This window comes from Denticeps clupeoides, chromosome 6, assembly GCF_900700375.1.
Source record: "Denticeps clupeoides chromosome 6, fDenClu1.1, whole genome shotgun sequence".
Taxonomy (NCBI): Eukaryota; Metazoa; Chordata; class Actinopteri; order Clupeiformes; family Denticipitidae; genus Denticeps; species Denticeps clupeoides.
Window position 1 is genome coordinate 18,967,963 of NC_041712.1, and position 17,125 is coordinate 18,985,087.

At 44.9% G+C, this 17,125-nt stretch overlaps 1 protein-coding gene across 1 annotated transcript; it reads right to left on the minus strand.

The window, feature by feature from the left end:
• Positions 1–14,328: 14,328 nt before the first annotated feature.
• On the minus strand, positions 14,329–16,821 carry cdx1b (caudal type homeobox 1 b). The gene is made up of 3 exons (XM_028984540.1): positions 16,407–16,821; positions 14,608–14,756; positions 14,329–14,526 (listed from the first exon to the last, which is right to left on the minus strand). Exons 1-3 carry the CDS (start codon positions 16,819–16,821, stop codon positions 14,329–14,331), a joined length of 762 nt encoding a protein of 253 aa, XP_028840373.1.
• Between the last annotated feature and the right edge of the window lie 304 nt (positions 16,822–17,125).

The following is a 17,125-nucleotide window of genomic DNA, read 5'->3' on the forward strand; positions in this document are numbered from 1 at the left end:
GCCTCGCTCTGACCTGAGCGCTGTGTCTGATTCCGAAACCGATTACATTCAGCTTCTCACGCCAGATTATTTGATTGAGGTTTTTCGATCGGAATCTAATCTGAGTTGGGGAAGTGTAAGATAAGGTTTTAACAGTGTTCACTGTAAAGTTCCCTGTCACTGCGCAGAGTGACCCCGCCAGCGATGGCTGCCGTGGAGCGCTGCACCAGGCCTCAGCTGCGGACACCGCGCTCAGTTCGGCACGCCCGTCGCGGTGCGTGCCATTCTTCGTCCTTCAAACAGACTATAAAGCCAGTCACTCTGGTGCTGATCTTATGTGCACATTCGGCCGTGGCGACCGCTGCAGACGACGTCCGCTGTAAAATCCGAGACAGGGTCCAATTCAGAATTCCAATCAGGGTCACCAAGCAGGACGACGTGCGGTGGAACTTGGAAGGGTACGTTGCGATCAGCAACCGAAAAGTGGTGACCGAGGGGCATGAACTCCTCCCTGACGGCAGTCTGGTAATAATGTCCGCGTTAAAAAATGACTCGGGGAACTACACCGTGGACATATTCAACCAAACCGGGTTTTGGAAGAGGACGGAACAATTTCACCTGGAAATAGACGGTAGGTCCGGTTTTAAATCCCCTTACTGCCGACCAGCCGTAGGCCAGTGAGGACTGCAGCTTGTCCTTTTCTCCCCTTTTCAAAAGACGATTTGGTGAGGAAAGGGAACTGCCAGCCTGCAGCCGAAGGAAACCGGTCTGCAGAGCAGTTTGTTCCTCGCGCGAAGGACGGTATATCGAACAGAAGTAGGAAACTTGCTTCAACATTTGGAGTCACGTCGCTCATTAAAAAAAGCTTTCGATAAACGCTTGTCCTGGTTGCAGGTTGTAACATCATCTGTTACGTTGGCATCTCCACCCCCATCATTTTAGTTTTGGTTTTCATGGTCCTGCTTGTGGTGATGGTTAAAAGAAGAGCACGGGAAGTGCAGAAAAATGGTGAGTTTCTAGATGTACTTTTGGGATCATCTGAGCTCCTAAAAAATATTCCTCTTTCAACAGTCACGGGCAACAACACCTACATGGAAATGCACGGCAATCTGCTGAAGAAGTCCCCCAGAAAGTCCTCAACTGTGCATCAAGAGGAATCGTTTTATGGTAAACAGAACTATACAAAAAAATCTGCTGCATTAAAGTGCACAATGGACGTGAGATCAAACCTAAAAACGGTGACTTAGAACTCTAAACTCTGGCACTTAATACTCCTCTCTGGTCATTTGCAGTGTCAGGCATAGAAAATGGTTCCGTTTCGTACAGTTTTTTATTTTGTGAAGAAATTGCCGTACAGCGACTGAGTGCACTCACATCCTGTTCTCTACGTGCATTCTGGGTGTTGACCACAGCTCCAGGGGGCCACTTTCACACACTCGCTCGCTCACTCGCTCTGTTTTTTTTTTTTTTTGGGTAAATTTAATTGAACCTGGTTTTCTCATTAGTTAGCTAAATGAAACATGAGTAAAATATAAATGCAATTAAAATCCATCTGTCGAGCACATTGATGAATGAAACACCTTCTTATGTCTTGTCACTATAGTGGTCTGTTCCCCACCACAGAAGAAAGACCAGGACAACAGAAAAGATGAAAGTGGGAGAGAGATGGAGGATGCTGGTTGAGATGTGTGAGAAGGGCCAACCATACAAGCAAAGACCATATGAGCAGAACAAACAAAAAATAGATCAAGTCATTGAATTGATTTAGAACTGTGTATGGGGGACGCCTTGGGTGCACAGATGGTCCAAGAGTTGGTGACAATTTTCAGTTCAGAGTGACAAATATCTGATATCGTGATTTTATTAATACAAAACTGCTCTGTATTTGTGTGAGCATTTTTTCACTTTCTTTAAGTTCTTCATGTCCCATGCCATTTTGATTAACATAATAGAAGCACTTTTGTACTATATTTCTATCCACAATATACAAAAGGAAGTGTAGTTGCCAAACTGGGCTCCACCCCCTCACCCTTCCTTTTCAAATTAATAAAAGTCCTGAGTTATATAATATACGCAATTAATGCAATTTATGCTATTTTTTATAGAAAACACTTTTTATGACACATTTTATATTTTGTCAAATGCTCAGGAGTACAATCGATAGCAGGTAGATGAAATCATGCATGTAGTAAAGCCATCTCAATCTCGTTTTTGCATATTAATAACACAGTTATTGGAACTGGATTCTTTTGGCCGTGTATTATGATTTTTTCTCTCTCATGTGTACGATGGTGATGTGCATGTTCTGATATTTGCTTCAGTGCACAATGCAGTGGCAGCGCACACAGCCACTAGGTGGCAGAGTTTCCTATAAAACCAACTAAGATTATGAAGACGCAGTGACGTCACAACACCGCAACGAATAGAATCGTCTGCACTGGACACGTTCAACAGATAAAAATATAAAGAATAAAGAAGCGACCAAAACGAACATAGGATATATATATATACATTATTTATACATAAATTCATTTTTATATATTTTTAAAACTTTTTGAGAATGCAATTACATCTGTAGACCTGTTTCAAAATTAATGTTAGAGGGTTAAATAATTTGACAATTATGTCATACTTTTTAACGAAAATAAAAACTAAAAATCTACAAAAAACCTTAATCGTATGAATCGTTATTTAACCATATCATACAAATCTAACAATTTCTGCTGCATTAACAATTTCAGTGCGATTACCAGAAAACCCCGGGCATACATTTATTCGTTTTAAAATGTACGAAATATTACAATTCAACATTAAAAAATATCTGATTATTTTTTTTAATTAACAGACTACAGATCCGCCAGTCCGACTGTGGGATTATTTCATCGGGAGGAAGATGCGAGGGGATCGACTCAGTCTGCTCATTTCTACTGTAACAGCTCTGTCCCTGAAACGACGTTCATACGCAAGCCTGCTCTTCGCGATATTTTATCATAGCGTCTTAATATTTGTAGATTTGTAAATTGCTTTTTATATATTGACAATAAATGAATCTGTGCTTAAGTTTAACCATAATTTTAATTAAATAGTTTAATAATAAAGTACACGCGCATAGGTTTTTAATAGCTCACTGAACGTTATTTGTTCCCCAAATTTCATATTTAATGTGGCCCACTGACATTTACTTTTTTGCTGCTATTTAAAGACTGTTCCTATTTTGTTTAAAGACTGTTCCTACAGTTTTTCAATTTATAGAATAATATTTTGCAATTAAACAAAACTACATAATTTCTTCCCCATAGAGAATATAATATTATGCATAACATACAAATATAATGAACTGTACAGAACCTTTAGGACACATCATCTGAGGTCAGAGGTGAGCTCAGGATCACATGCAAATTGTGTCAAGGTAAGACCATGCAAAGGGCTCCAGGTGCAATAAAAAGGTCCAATCTTTATGACCCACCATGATCAAACTTTCCATAATCTACAGCTTTACGGCCCTGTCTTCGTTAATGATTCATTAGACAGGTGACAAAGATCCACAGAAAGTGCCTGGATGAAGTCTTGTTTTCATCTTTCCAGTGTTCTAACCCGGATCTCACTGGGACCTGTGACTGTTTGATACTGGGATTCATTACAGGGATCTTATGTAGTTTTTTTCCCCAAAATCTCCAAATCCAACACCCATGTTAGCAGGATTTCCATCACTGAGACTTACACGCTGATGCATTTCCTGCTTGGCATTTATTTTTTTTAATATACACTTTTATTTGATACAGGATGCAGCAAAGAATATTCACATTAATTTGTATTATTGTTGTTTGAAACTTTTATAATGAGAAGAATAATTATTTGAATATTCAAATTAATGTGAATATTCTTTGCTGCATCCTGTATCAAATAAAAGTGTATATTAAAAAAAATAAAGGCCAAGCAGGAAATGCATCAGCGTGTAAGTCTCAGTGAAGTCTCAATGAAACCCTCTAGAAACAACTATAGATTTTATATGTATACCTTATTGACTTGTAATACTTAGGCTAATATAATCTGTGCTGCTATTACTGTCAAATTTGAATTGATTGATTATTTGAATATATATATATATATATATAATGTCAGGAACAAGAGATTTTTTTAAAAAGTGTGTGTGTGTGTGTGTGTGTGTGCAGAAGAACTCTGTAATTACATGTGCTGTACTGAGAATTTTTTAATTAATATAGTCTGCAAGGTTTATACAAAAGCACAAACACGGCAAATGGGTTGTTCATTTCGGTTCTAATTGTTTGAATTCAGTTAACATAATCACATTTTGGATTTTGGGGAGATGTCTGCATGTGTGTCTGTTTCATGACCTAGGGGTGGCACTAGAGGGTGTGAGCACCTGTCGTCAGAAGCCCCCCCAAACTGCCCCAAAGAAAGCAGTAGCGGTAAAAAGTACTCTCAGAAAGTCATTTTATTTATTTCTTCATTTACCGTAACTTGATTTCAACAAATGTCTCAAACATGCAGTCTGTAGAACTTATCGGAAATCTGGTTGGTTGGAACAAATGTCAGGACCTTACAGGACAGTGAACTCGAATCTGTGTTTATTTTTTTTTCCATTAATTGTGACATAAAACCAACAGCACTATAGTATTATGTCTTATGTATAGTATTATGGGCAGTGGAGGCCTAGCGGTCCCCATAATCAGAAGGGTGCAGTTTCGAATCCTGATCCGCCAAGGTGCCACTGAGGTGCCACTGAGCAAAGCACCGTCCTAGACACACTGCTCCCTGGGCGCCTGTCATGGCTGCCCACTGCTCACCATGGGTGATGGTTAAAAGTAGAGGACATATTTCATTGTGTCACCGTGTGCTGTGCTGCAATGTTTCTACAATGACAATCACTTCACCTTGACTTTCATGTCTTTGGCATGTACCTGAAAATCAACTAGTGACTAATTACCCTCGGGATTAATTAAGGTTGGTGATGTGGCGATCACAACTGGCCAATGAAAGGGGCGATGAGTTGTGTTCCAGGGCGGTGTTCATTTATTACACTTGATCTGATGCTTCACCAGCCTTCAGGCCACTGCAGCCCCATCTGTGTGGGGAGAACAGGAGGGCGGGGCCCAACTGACGGGGGGGTGGGTGGTTCGTCCTGCTATTGAGGACCAGGAAGCACTTTGATCTCTGCATTTGAAGAGCCACCGAAGCGTTGAGGAAGTAACACAGACACACAAAGGGCTGCGGCCTACGGCGGCGACGGAAATCTGTCCTTCTAGTGTACTTTCTACTGTCGCTGGGGTGGCCGCCTCTGCCTGCTTCTCTGCTTTCATTTCAATTGACAGAAAACTAGTTTTTCTTCATGAACGACCTCATCTAATACTCTTTGCTCAATTGCAACAGGGATGTAGTCATTAACATAACAATCAGCTTCTGACCTTTGTGGTGGTCGATTTACTGGATACTCAGCAATACTAATGATGAGTTTTGAATTTTGGTGGCTGCATTGACGTCCACCCAGCAGCCCCGAAACTGTCATGAGTGAGCGCGTTAAAAAGGATTCCCTCCGCAAAAAAACCCTTTACGCCTCCCACTTCAAGCCGATCAAAGTCAACGTGAAAAATTCTCTCGCGCCTGCCATCCACATGCAGTAAAAATTATTAACTTTTATTGCCCTGCGCCCCCACAGGTATGATTCTTTCACCCCGTCATAAAGCAATCTCTTGATTTGCACCTGACTTTCACATTCATGGAGACCTCCTGCTGCCAGGACTGTAAAAAAACCTGAAAGAGGGCCCTTTAAAATGTGTTTATGGGTGGCCTGTACAAAATACCTCACACTGATATAGACACACACGTAAAAAATCACAAACAAAAAGCACCCGCCAACAGCAACAGAACAATCTATGCATATTTTTACAAGCTTACGCACATATTTTGCATTTCTCGAAGCTTCCATAATCCGTTGGACCAATTGGGTTGCTTTTGCCTGGATGTTGCATACTGATCAATGTCATTTTTTTTTGGTGTTGCGGGTTGGTAAACAGACAGCTGTCAAATGGCCGAACTGGAACTGGCTGTCCATATGATGTCATTCATGCTGCACATTCATTCATTCATGAAATCGTATGAAAATACCTTATTTTTTAAATGGAAAAAAATGTTGTCGCTTCCCAATTTCAGAGGAAACTACCAAAACGCCTCATCTACCAGACTTCAGATCTACAAATTTCTCTGCATTGGACAACCCAATCCCATGAATATTATACACTTCCCCCCGAAATGCACAGATATCCCAGATCAACTGGGATCTGCAGCCCACAGATGTCACTTCCTCTGGGTCAGCCCACTGAGCAGTTTATCCAATTTGCATAGATTTTGACAGTTTGATGGACACGCTCTCACACGTTTACCAGAAGGTCCACAGAATCTTTAGACTTCTGTATCTGCAGCAGGCCACGTCAGCCTTTTTTATGTATGGCACTGATCTCTTTTATGCTGATGATGATGATGGTGATTGTGTTGGCCAGTGATGAAGAAGGGTGGTTCAACCATTCTACGCGGCGGAACTGTCAGGTCCTCCTAACTAGCGTTAGAGGAGCTGGTGATTGGTTTGTAAATGATTAGCACGCCGCAGTTCCTGTTGGTGACGCGGGGAGAGGCTTGAGCTCATGCATGGATTAGCTGCACACTCAGTAACGGAGGCTGGGCCAGGGCCAACAATTAAAGCTGTGTTAATGTGGTTAATTAGCGGACTGCAGGCCATAAAATGCAGCCGACCAAGGGAGCCTCCGCCACCACATCTGCTCAGGTCGGTCCAGCTGCCACCAGGTCGGCAGGTGGGGAAAATGCATGGTGAGCCTGCAAATTTCAGTCAACATTTAGATTAGATTAGGGATTGAGGCAACTGCGCTAAAAACGAAATGACTGTAAATACGTAAAAAATAAATAAATAATTAAATAAAATTACGTACATTTTTTCTTTGACATGAAATGACAAATGCTCTACTTCAAACCCCGAAGCACGGTACAATTATTTACAAAAGCAGATATGACATGTCACATCGATTATGAAAATTGCTCATGCATTTTACGACTGTGTGCTCTGCTTTCTATTTAACTACAACAAAGGTACAACGACTGGCAGGGCCTTGACCTCCAGCTTGTTGGATAGTTTGCTGTAAGGCTCCTTTTTAGTGAAATCAAGAGTGCCATAAACTTGGCAATAAAGTACTTCGGCCTTAAAAGTGACTTATCTTGCGGCTTGTGCTCTGACTAAATACTGCAAATGGCATCAAAAGCAGTTTTTTTTGCCAAATGTGCGGCAGAAGTCATGAGCCTTTCTGGAATAAACATGCTCGGTCCTGGGCATAATATAAAATGAGGCATGTATTTATTTATTATTCAAGCAGTTATCAATCTGAATATGTCACCATGGCATATTACGCAATGGTGGTTATCACAAATGTAAGTGAGGGATGGGCGAGATTTTGCTAATGCCTCTAGCATTTGGCACAGATGGCTTATTTGACGGTTAAATTGTGTTTTTCATCGACACGAGTTTTTAAACCCTATTTCCGAGTTTGCCGTACAGACGGCATGATTTGCTGCGATCTAAGTGATCGGTGATCGGGTAAGGCATGCAGGATATAACAGCGGAGGGTGTTGCTTATGCAGCCTGAAACTGCCATGTTGTGATAGCGGCACACTGGAGGAGCCGATCAACCATCAACCCTCATGTTAGTCAGTATGCGCAGGGTCCCGGGAAAGAGGAAAAGCCCACGGAGGCTCAGCTATGCTAATGCTTCTCCATTCTATTCAAGTCCATTCGCGGGTCCATTCGCAGCTCAGTTCCCTTCCATTGTCTGCTGCGCTGCACCTGTATCCTCCTTCCCGGCAGCCTGGGAAAGGTGCTCTCCTCATCAATGCGGCGTGAAGTTTGACACAAGGCCAGCGGAGGTGTGAGGCTTCGGCAAGAAGGGCCGGAGTAGACGTAACAATGCCGAACGGTGCCGAATCCAACGACGTGAGAGTAACACATCTGTGAAAAATAGCACCGCTGGCGAAATAATGTCCGTACCGCAAGCTCAATTATGTTCAGCGCAAACTATTTCGTAGCTATGTGTTGGCCTCGATGCGCTTTAAGCTAAGCTGTGTCAGGCAGCAGACACTGTCTACCGGACCCCCAATTATCTGTCCAAGCTTCAGCGATGAGCTGAGGGAGCTATCTTTACGGCCCTGCCCCAGGCTTCGCTCAGCAGACCAGAGGTTCCAGCTGTGATGAAAAGAGAAGAAGGGAAATCCTGTGTCTCAGGATCCACTCTTACGTCTTTTGTTATCTGTGATTTATGGTGGGAGGACACTGTAAACGTGTCTCTTCTGATGTCCTCCATGAGGGCCTTCACTAAGGGCATCTACTGTATCTACATCCTCCTCTGTCTCTGTGTCCTTTCACGGTATCTTCGCCTTAGCTCAGCTTATCAAGATCGGGAGCCTTTAATGCTTGTAAACCGCCTGTTTTGGGGGTTTTCTCTAACTGCAAGATGAATATATTACAGCGCCTCAGGTTGCACTACGATGGCGAGGAACAGTCTACAGACCCATCTGAAATGGGTGTCAGACTACACAAGGATTTAAACAATTGCTGGAACTTTAAGCATGATTTCTCAGTGTTTGTATATTAGTTGTGGGTACCAGACTTGCTCCACATGCCATAGAATCAGAAATAAATATTTTTTGGATATAATAATTACAGCCTCACAGACAAGAAGGAGTACAACATACAAAAAGCAACGTTTTAAAAGCTTAAAATTCTAATATATCAACTATTTTATGAGCTAAATGAAACACTAACCACAGGATATAGTAAATCGAATTTAAGTAAATAAAAACAAGTAATGATAGGCTGAGGTATGCTGTACATCCAGTGCGACCGGTTTCAGCTGAATTAACTGCTCAAGAAACCAGCTCTGGAGACCTATGAGGATCACAGGGCTAATTTCAGCTTGGCTCACCTGATCAGGTCGAAAAAGGTATCCAGACTTCTGGTACTGATGTGTGCACATGTGACTTGGGACAATGTGGTGCAGGGAAAGCATGAATTATAGAGTCTGATGGTCATGGGATGAAAAATCTTTCCCCTATATACATCCCCTATACTGTGTAATGAACATTTTGCCATCAGCTACAGTTTCTCTCTTAACAGCTTGAGTCTTTTGGTGACAGCTAAGCTTGGAACAGGTCAAAACAGACCCATGGAACATCCACAACATGACCCCCACAGACCCTAAATGACTGACAGGTTTACATGGCATGTTTGTCCCGTCTTATTGGCTGCAGCCTTATGTATTGTTTCCCTGAGCAAGACACCTAATGCTGAGTTGCTCCTTGGCAATTGTCCCTACAATTAATCATTGTAACTAGTCCCAGGCAACATTTATAGCTCAAATGAAATCCAAGTAATGGGTTGTTATCAGCACGTTGACCTTTCTCAGAGACAGGGGTTTAATTAAAGGAGTGATTGGCCAGTTGTGATGGGAGAAGACTTTCATAAGTCTGATCATTTGCTGTGATTTTCTGATTAAAAGTTAAACAAAAGTGAATGGCATCAAATCAAACCAAGAGTACTGCATTGCACATCAGAAGTTCAAAATGACACATATTGTGTTACAATGTTCATGATTTAAAAAAAAGTGTTTACAATGAAAAATGTTAATATATATTTAATTATGTGCTGCCAATGTATGGAGACCTGGTTGTGGTTCCTGTCGCTGCTGTCTGTCACACTTTTAGAAATAACAATTATGACAATTCATTTAAGTGCAATTAAGCTAGGCATTCCTTTCCCCAAATGTTAGCAATCTCCCAGCATAGGCATAGAATGAAATGATTCATAAGATGCCTCACTGGTTAAACATTTACTGATTTTCTTCCCTGAAGTGAGAGGTAAGACGCCCGTGGGCCTTGGTATCTCTTGTGAGATAGCCAAACATGAACTTGGTTTGTGTTCTGCAATGTCATGTCGAAATGCTCTAAATTATCAACAAGGCAAAGGTTAATGACGGAGGCAAAAGGTAAACCGTTTTCTCGGTCATGTCAGAAAAGGACCACTGAGAAACCAATACACTGGCATTCGTGCTGCGTGGAGCAAGTTCTGCCATCTGTATGCAGCCTTTATGATTTTGTGTGGTCATTGAATTTAGAGATGTTCACAATTTTTTCAAATCCCTTTAAATATTCATGCTGCATGTTTCAACAAATAAAAGCGTGCAGGTTGTACAATACTGCCACCGTCCAGTCCCAAATATACACAACACACTCAGACAAAAGCAGCAATCGGCCTAATCTGAAAAGGATTAGAAATGGCACCACATAACCAGACGGGGAGCTGCACGCTGTGGCTCTATTTACACTGATATGAGGAGGGAACTCGGCGTTATTGATTATAGCCGACTACACGACAGCCTGGGCTGATATGGGCTAATAAGCTTGTGTTTCACATGCTGCTACCCTGTAAAGTGCCAGGCAGTTTTAAAGATGCTCTTGTGATAAGCTGCTTTGGTGGCACTTACAATTAATTACTTTGAACTATTAATTGAATTGCTTGAGCCATCATTCTGTCCCTAATCGTTCTGATTAAGCCACAGAGGAAATAATTAGTTAAGGAAAGAAGGCCACATGTCCTCATTTCATTTTTTTGTCATTGTTCATTTCTGGCTCTCTACCTGCACACTGTCCGATCTAATTACATAATTGGAGGCGGTGCTCAGGTATTTGTGTAAAATCCATGCGGAATACCAGTAGTATCAATTAGCAGGTTTACACTCCATGGGTACTTAAGCATATCTGACCTTTATAGACAGCTACTGCATTGACACCATTTTGTTGGCTATTGCTTTACAACTCCAGTGTTTATTCAGAATAAATCTCACCAATACAGAGGATATTAGTGGGCAGTAAGTATATTGTAAATGAGACTTTATGGTAAAACTGCCCCATAAATGTGTGGCTGTATAATTGAGAAGAAGCAGCGCAGAGAAGCGGAGGCCACTGGCTTTTATTGAAAAATCCACGTTTTGTGGATTCTTTTTTTCTTCATAATATTGGCTATAATATCTGTTTACAAAAAACAACACGTTTATGAAATATTTTCATGCAAGTATGATGGTTAGTGATTGTGGTAGACAAAGGTATTACTTGCTTTCCCCAATCAAATGAGATACACATCATGCAACCTAATGCCATGTGTACATTTTTGAATAACAGTTCTTAATAAAATTTCATAATCTTTTATTTTTTTAAATCAGGAGTGCTTTTTCTTTTTTTTTTTTGCTGGCATGCTATGGTCACACATGTTCCCTGTATGGGTTACAGCTCAAGCCACGTGTTTGCTGGGTACATCGGTACCCCTCTCAGCAAACATATTTCTGTTACTGTGGTGAGGATGTGTTTACAACATTACTGCAGCTTTACCCCTTCAATAAATTTTATGGCCTATGGGCTACCGAGGAGGAGAAAAAAAAACTGTTTAAACATTTTATTCATTTGTTCCCAAGGAACAGAAAACAATGATACAGGAACAGATCAAAGAACATTTCAGTGTCGCTGTGAAAAATATCTAGACCTTCTGCATGCAAATACCTTCATAATACTCCATTATTAAAGAGCCATTTCATTTCATGTGTTATAAATATGTAACCCTAGCCCTAACCCTCAACACGGCATCTCTACACAGCAGAAGTCAATGTGGACTCAATGACACGCTTCAATCCATACACATGACAGGCCTTAGAAATTGAATGCTGTCCCGTGAGATCAAGCCACAGGTACAGAATGAGAAATTATTTACAACCAGTTTACATTAGATCACACTCAAGCATCCTGCACACAATAAATGTTGGGCCAAATGTACACACCATTTGCGATGGCTGTGATGCATCTACAGCGCCATTAAAGTTGTCTATGTAAAGACCTGGTTTGCTTTATTTACACTCTCTCCCAGTGCTGCATATGGAAACTGAGACCAGGGATGAGCCCAGTTCACCTCGTCACTTTATCTGCCCACCTTGCCTAATAGCAATAAAGTAAAACGGATACGCGTACACGAACACACGCAGTGCCGAGAGACCACATCAAAAAGTGGTGCTTTATGGAGGCTTATGGCAAAGTTCAACTTTGGCAGGATTAGATAGCGATAGCTTCGTTGGAGAAAGGGTGAGGCCTAGTTTCGACATATAAATATGGGAACAGTGGACAGGCAGCATAACGAATGGCTATTTATTACTGACAATTAACCGAAATAGAGTTTATTCTGTATACAAACAGTGTAATGACTTCAGTGTATTACACTTCCAAAAAATTCTGTTGTTAAATTTTTAAAAAAGAAATAGATCACATAGTGAATGTTTTGTGCCTGTTCGTCAACACTTTACAAACCATTCCGGCCATTCTTGACTTGATTCCTCATCCACCAGCTACAGATAAATATCCGGCCTGGTCTTTCTAGCTCTTATGCAGTTTTTTCGAAAGCCGACAATGTGGCATTAGCCTCACATGCTAGGCTACGCTTCAATGGCACCAGTCTAGGTTACTGTTATACAGCCCTGAAGTGTACAGGATCTGTGATTGTACGGCACTTAGGGCCGAGTCACGCAAATGTCCAAATGAAGCGCTGACACAGACGAATGCAGACACTCATATTTCTGTTACGATGAACCTGGATTCAACTTCCTGGTTGCGTTAAAAAAAAGGCCACTAAACCAGCCATGATTCTTCGATAGCGCTTGTGGCACTTAGGGGAGAAAAACAGCACACATATCCACCGTACAAAAAGACCGTGGAGCTCCGAACAGGAGATGGTTCATCCCGGAACCCATGTGACCTTCACTTCCTTCACTTAAAGGATTTGCTCCTTGTAGGCAGTCGTTGGCGAGTGTGGTGGTAGACAACCCCCCCCCCCCCATAAGTCATAAGTCATGTTGGAAATGCTACTGACAGCACCGGGCCCCTGAGCAACGCACCTCCCCCTGTAATTAGCGCACGGAGGTTGCTCTGAACGCGCGAAGTGAAAACCCCGGCCGATTTATTGTAGTTCCCACATCAGGCGGTGTGAAGGGTTCCCACACCACCACGGCGCGCTGTCTCTGCGCACGGCCCGCTGCTCTGTGTACTCAGCGCGCGCTTCCCCAATGGCCGCCGCGCCCAGCCCCAGTTCCTCTCTGTGAGAGATGTGGCCTGGCAGATGGATCCTTCTGCTCTGTTTGCTCGCCCCCGCCCTCACCTTGCCCTTTGGACGCCGCACCCCAACTCTGTTAAAAAAAAAAAACAACAGATTGGCAAATAGGTCGTGTGCGTGAGAGACAGCAGCAGAGATACCACGGTCCCCCCCGCGCCAAGTCTCTTCCGAGCAGGCCCCTGATAAGGCTGGCATGGGGCGGGGACGATACTGAAACCTCTCCGCTTCGGAACGGGAGCGCTCCTTTTCCGGCAATTCCGGTGCGATGTGCAAATAGCCGCTGGATGCTCTTGTCTCTCATTCGACGTCTTTTTCTCCCCAAGACACATGGCCACGGCTCCAGTGCCCCCTCTTTTAACTTCGACAATAACCCTCACACCTACACTACAATCCCCGTTTACCCAAAGATTCCTACTCTGATTTCTAAATGCCATATAAATCATTTCCCCACCAATCACACGTCCACCTCTGGAGCTACAATAACCTTCTTCAAATGATGGATCCTCCCTCCGCTGCCTGTTAAACTAACCATGACCTGGGAGTTCAAACAAAGTCGGTTTATGCGAATTCAGTTCCTCGCTGTCACCTTCCGTGGTTGAAGTGGGTGCCGTGTTGCAATGCGGTGAAGGACTGGCTTCGACAGAAAGTGACGTTATTTGTGTTCGTTTCATAAGGATGTTACAGAATAATAAAAGTATTTCCGATCATAAAGGAAATGCATAATATGACCCATTACAGTAGCTCTTAGACAATCTAACATGAGATAAAAGAGATTTCACAATAAAACTTTTTTTAATACAAATTATATTGCAAATATACACTTATTAAATTCACACTTCAAAAATCGAGACATTTACAAGTATATTCCCTTTGTGTACGGTGTCATGTGGTCAACTTAGTGTGGGGTGGTGTGAACAATAAAAACGACATCACATTTAAAAACACAGGTTAATATTTATATATATTTCTATCTTTCTTTATGCTTTGTTGTCCATGTCTGTCTGAGCGCAGCAGCAAGTCTCTTTCCCCGCTTTCTTCAGGGCTCCTCATAAATAGTCCACGCCAGTGTTGAGTCTTTAAGTACCCTGTTAGAGCTCTTGCCATTCTACTGGCTGGATCAGGGTTCTTCAGTATTCTTCTTTGATGGTCATTGGCATGGATGGCGACACCAGGCCTCCACTGCTGCTGGTCACCATAGAAACGTTGCCGGGCATGGCTGACCCGGGCGGGGTGGGCGTGGTCGTGGACGCTTGCTGAGACTGCTGCATCTTCTTCTTGTTCACCTTCCTCTCCTTGGCCCGTCGATTCTGGAACCAGATCTTTACCTGCGAGGGACACGTGTGGATGGGACGTCAGGGATCCGCGTAGTGGCGGTTGTGAGGCGCCCGTGGTAGGGTGGGACTGACCTGTCGTTCTGAGAGGCTGAGTGCGGTGGCGAGCTCCGCTTTCCTCCTGATGGTGATGTACCGGCTGTAGTGGAACTCCTTCTCCAGCTCCAGGCGCTGGTGGTCAGTGTACACCACCCTGTACTTATCTTTGGTTCTCGTCTTTCCCCCTGCATCAAATAAAAGAGGACAGGCCTTTTAAAAAATGATTTTCGCCCACTCCGCCTCCAGCTGAGGTGAGCGGGACACCATTTTTCACGCCAAGTTGGAACTCAGTAGGAGGAGAGCCGCTCTGCGGCGGGCAGGGCCGCTCTGGGCGAGTTAAAGATTAAAATGGAGGAGACGGGAGGAACGCCCGCCGAGGGCGCCAGACGTGTCGGGAGGATATGCAGCCCATTAGGTTTCCAAACCTCACTGGCACCCGCCGCACACTAATTAGTCCCCCTAATCTCCCCGTTCATGATTCATTCGGCCCGGCGTCGGTTTTGAGGACGCCGCTTTACAAAATGTCGTGTTTGTTCAGGCCGGCCACTCCTAAACGCACAGAGCGGCGTCGTGGGCCGACCCGCCAAGGTTCAGCCAGTATTGACCAGGCGCGGCTGCCACGGTGCGTCTCTGAGACGACACATCGATTCGGCCGGACGCTGAAATGGTAACGCTGCCGGTCGCTCTCATTCTTCCACATAAAGCAAACACCGGTGACGTCAGGTGACCGTCGTCCGACTCGCCGATGGATTTGGGACGTCACTGCAGTCTTTTACACGCGCTCGAGCCGCACACAATGGCTGGTGGTGATGTGTTGTGAAATGTCGGGGGTGCCCAGGGGTTCCAGACAGGGATGACGCAGCCACACACACACACACACACACACAGGCACGCAAACGTCTGAGGACGCCTGGTCATGGCACGTCACGACCCTCTGCGCCACGTTGCAGAACATTAACACGTTAAAGCTGCTGTTGGACGGATCGCCTCCAGCATCAGTTTGATAACCTTTGATAACAACAAATCAAAAAAGGACACGGCTGCTTCCCGCCTTGCCGGTGGAGTCCTGTCATTTATTAACAAGTCAAACACTCCAGCGGTGACAGGGCCGCATTAACGTCACCTCTTCACCCCCGACGTGGGGACAGACGGGTGGACTTGAAAGATAATCATTCAAATATTTCATCGTGTTTACATTATATTGGCATTTCAAGGTGCATTTGGCGGCGCCGTGGATGCCACATCCACCATGACACGGGCGGTGTGACAGCTGAGACATCAAAGCCACGGATGCCCAGGTTCCCCGCCTCGGGGACAAGGGACAAAGAGCGACCACATCTGCATGACAAAGTGGCGAAAAAAAAAAAAAAAAGGCGCGCCCGTCTCCTCCTCCGATCCCGCCAAAATAACGATGCGCTTTTATCAAGGTCAATTATTATTTTTTTTTTTGGGGTGGGGGGGGGGCGATTAGCGACTCGATTAATGGTGAGCGACGCGCGCGGTTATTGGACCATAACTGTAAATCCATTAGCCGGTATTACACCCATAAACCAGACAAGATAGCGGCCCGCTCCTTATTTATGGAGGAGCGCGGCGTGACCCCCAGTCAGGAGGTTAAAGGGCAGTGGGTCAATTTGCGCGATTCGCCCCACGTCGCAAGATGAAATATTTTCGCGGCTTCGTGCACGTTCATCGCGCGAGGGAGGAAAACGGTGGCCATTCCATCCTTTTCCCGTGACCCCCCCCACCAGATGCCCTCTGACCTGAACTTGACGCATCCCCGAAATAAACCCCGTCGGGGTGAGTCGGAGGAGGTGGAGGGCGTCCCGCCTCACCTGGGTTGGTCGGGGGCGCGCTGCGCCGCATCCAGTCGTACGGCGTCCTGCGCTGCGAGTTCGGGGACAGCTGGCCCACGCTCGCGTTCACGGACGACGACAGGAGACCCTGCGGCTGCACGGGCGAGAACTCCGGGGGGCTGAAGCCGATCTGGACCGGGTTGGAGGTGGACGGGCCGCTCCCCGGCCCGTACGCCGCCCAGTCGTCGCGCGTCGGCGCGTACGCCGGGCTCCAGGTGCCCGCCTGCGCGTGATGGGGGTCGTTATTAATCCCGGGGACGTGGTGGTATCCCGTAAAATCCGAGTACTGCGGCGGCGCCGGGACGAAGTTCTGGTGGTTGAGGTTGAGGCTGGGGTGTCGGACCGGGTTGGAGTACATGCTGGCGTCCTTCTCCAGGAGATAGCTCACGTACATGTTTCCACCTGGAGGCTCCAGCGCATGCTGCACCTGGAGCACCGAGCTGCTGCGCGTTTAACCAGGAGCCTGTCCTGCTCTGCCCTGTCCCGTCCCGTCCCGTCCCGTCCTGTCCCGTGCGTCTCGGCTCCGCGCCCTCCTGTTTGCCACACTCGCTGCCAGTTAAGAGTCGCGACTCTGACGTCAACTTTATGGCTCTCGCCTCCCCAGCCCCACCCCACCCCTCCCTCCAGCCCCGACCAGCGGGGCCAATTTGCATCGGAGACGCTCCTGCATTTCAAAGGAAGGTCCGAGGTCCGGCATC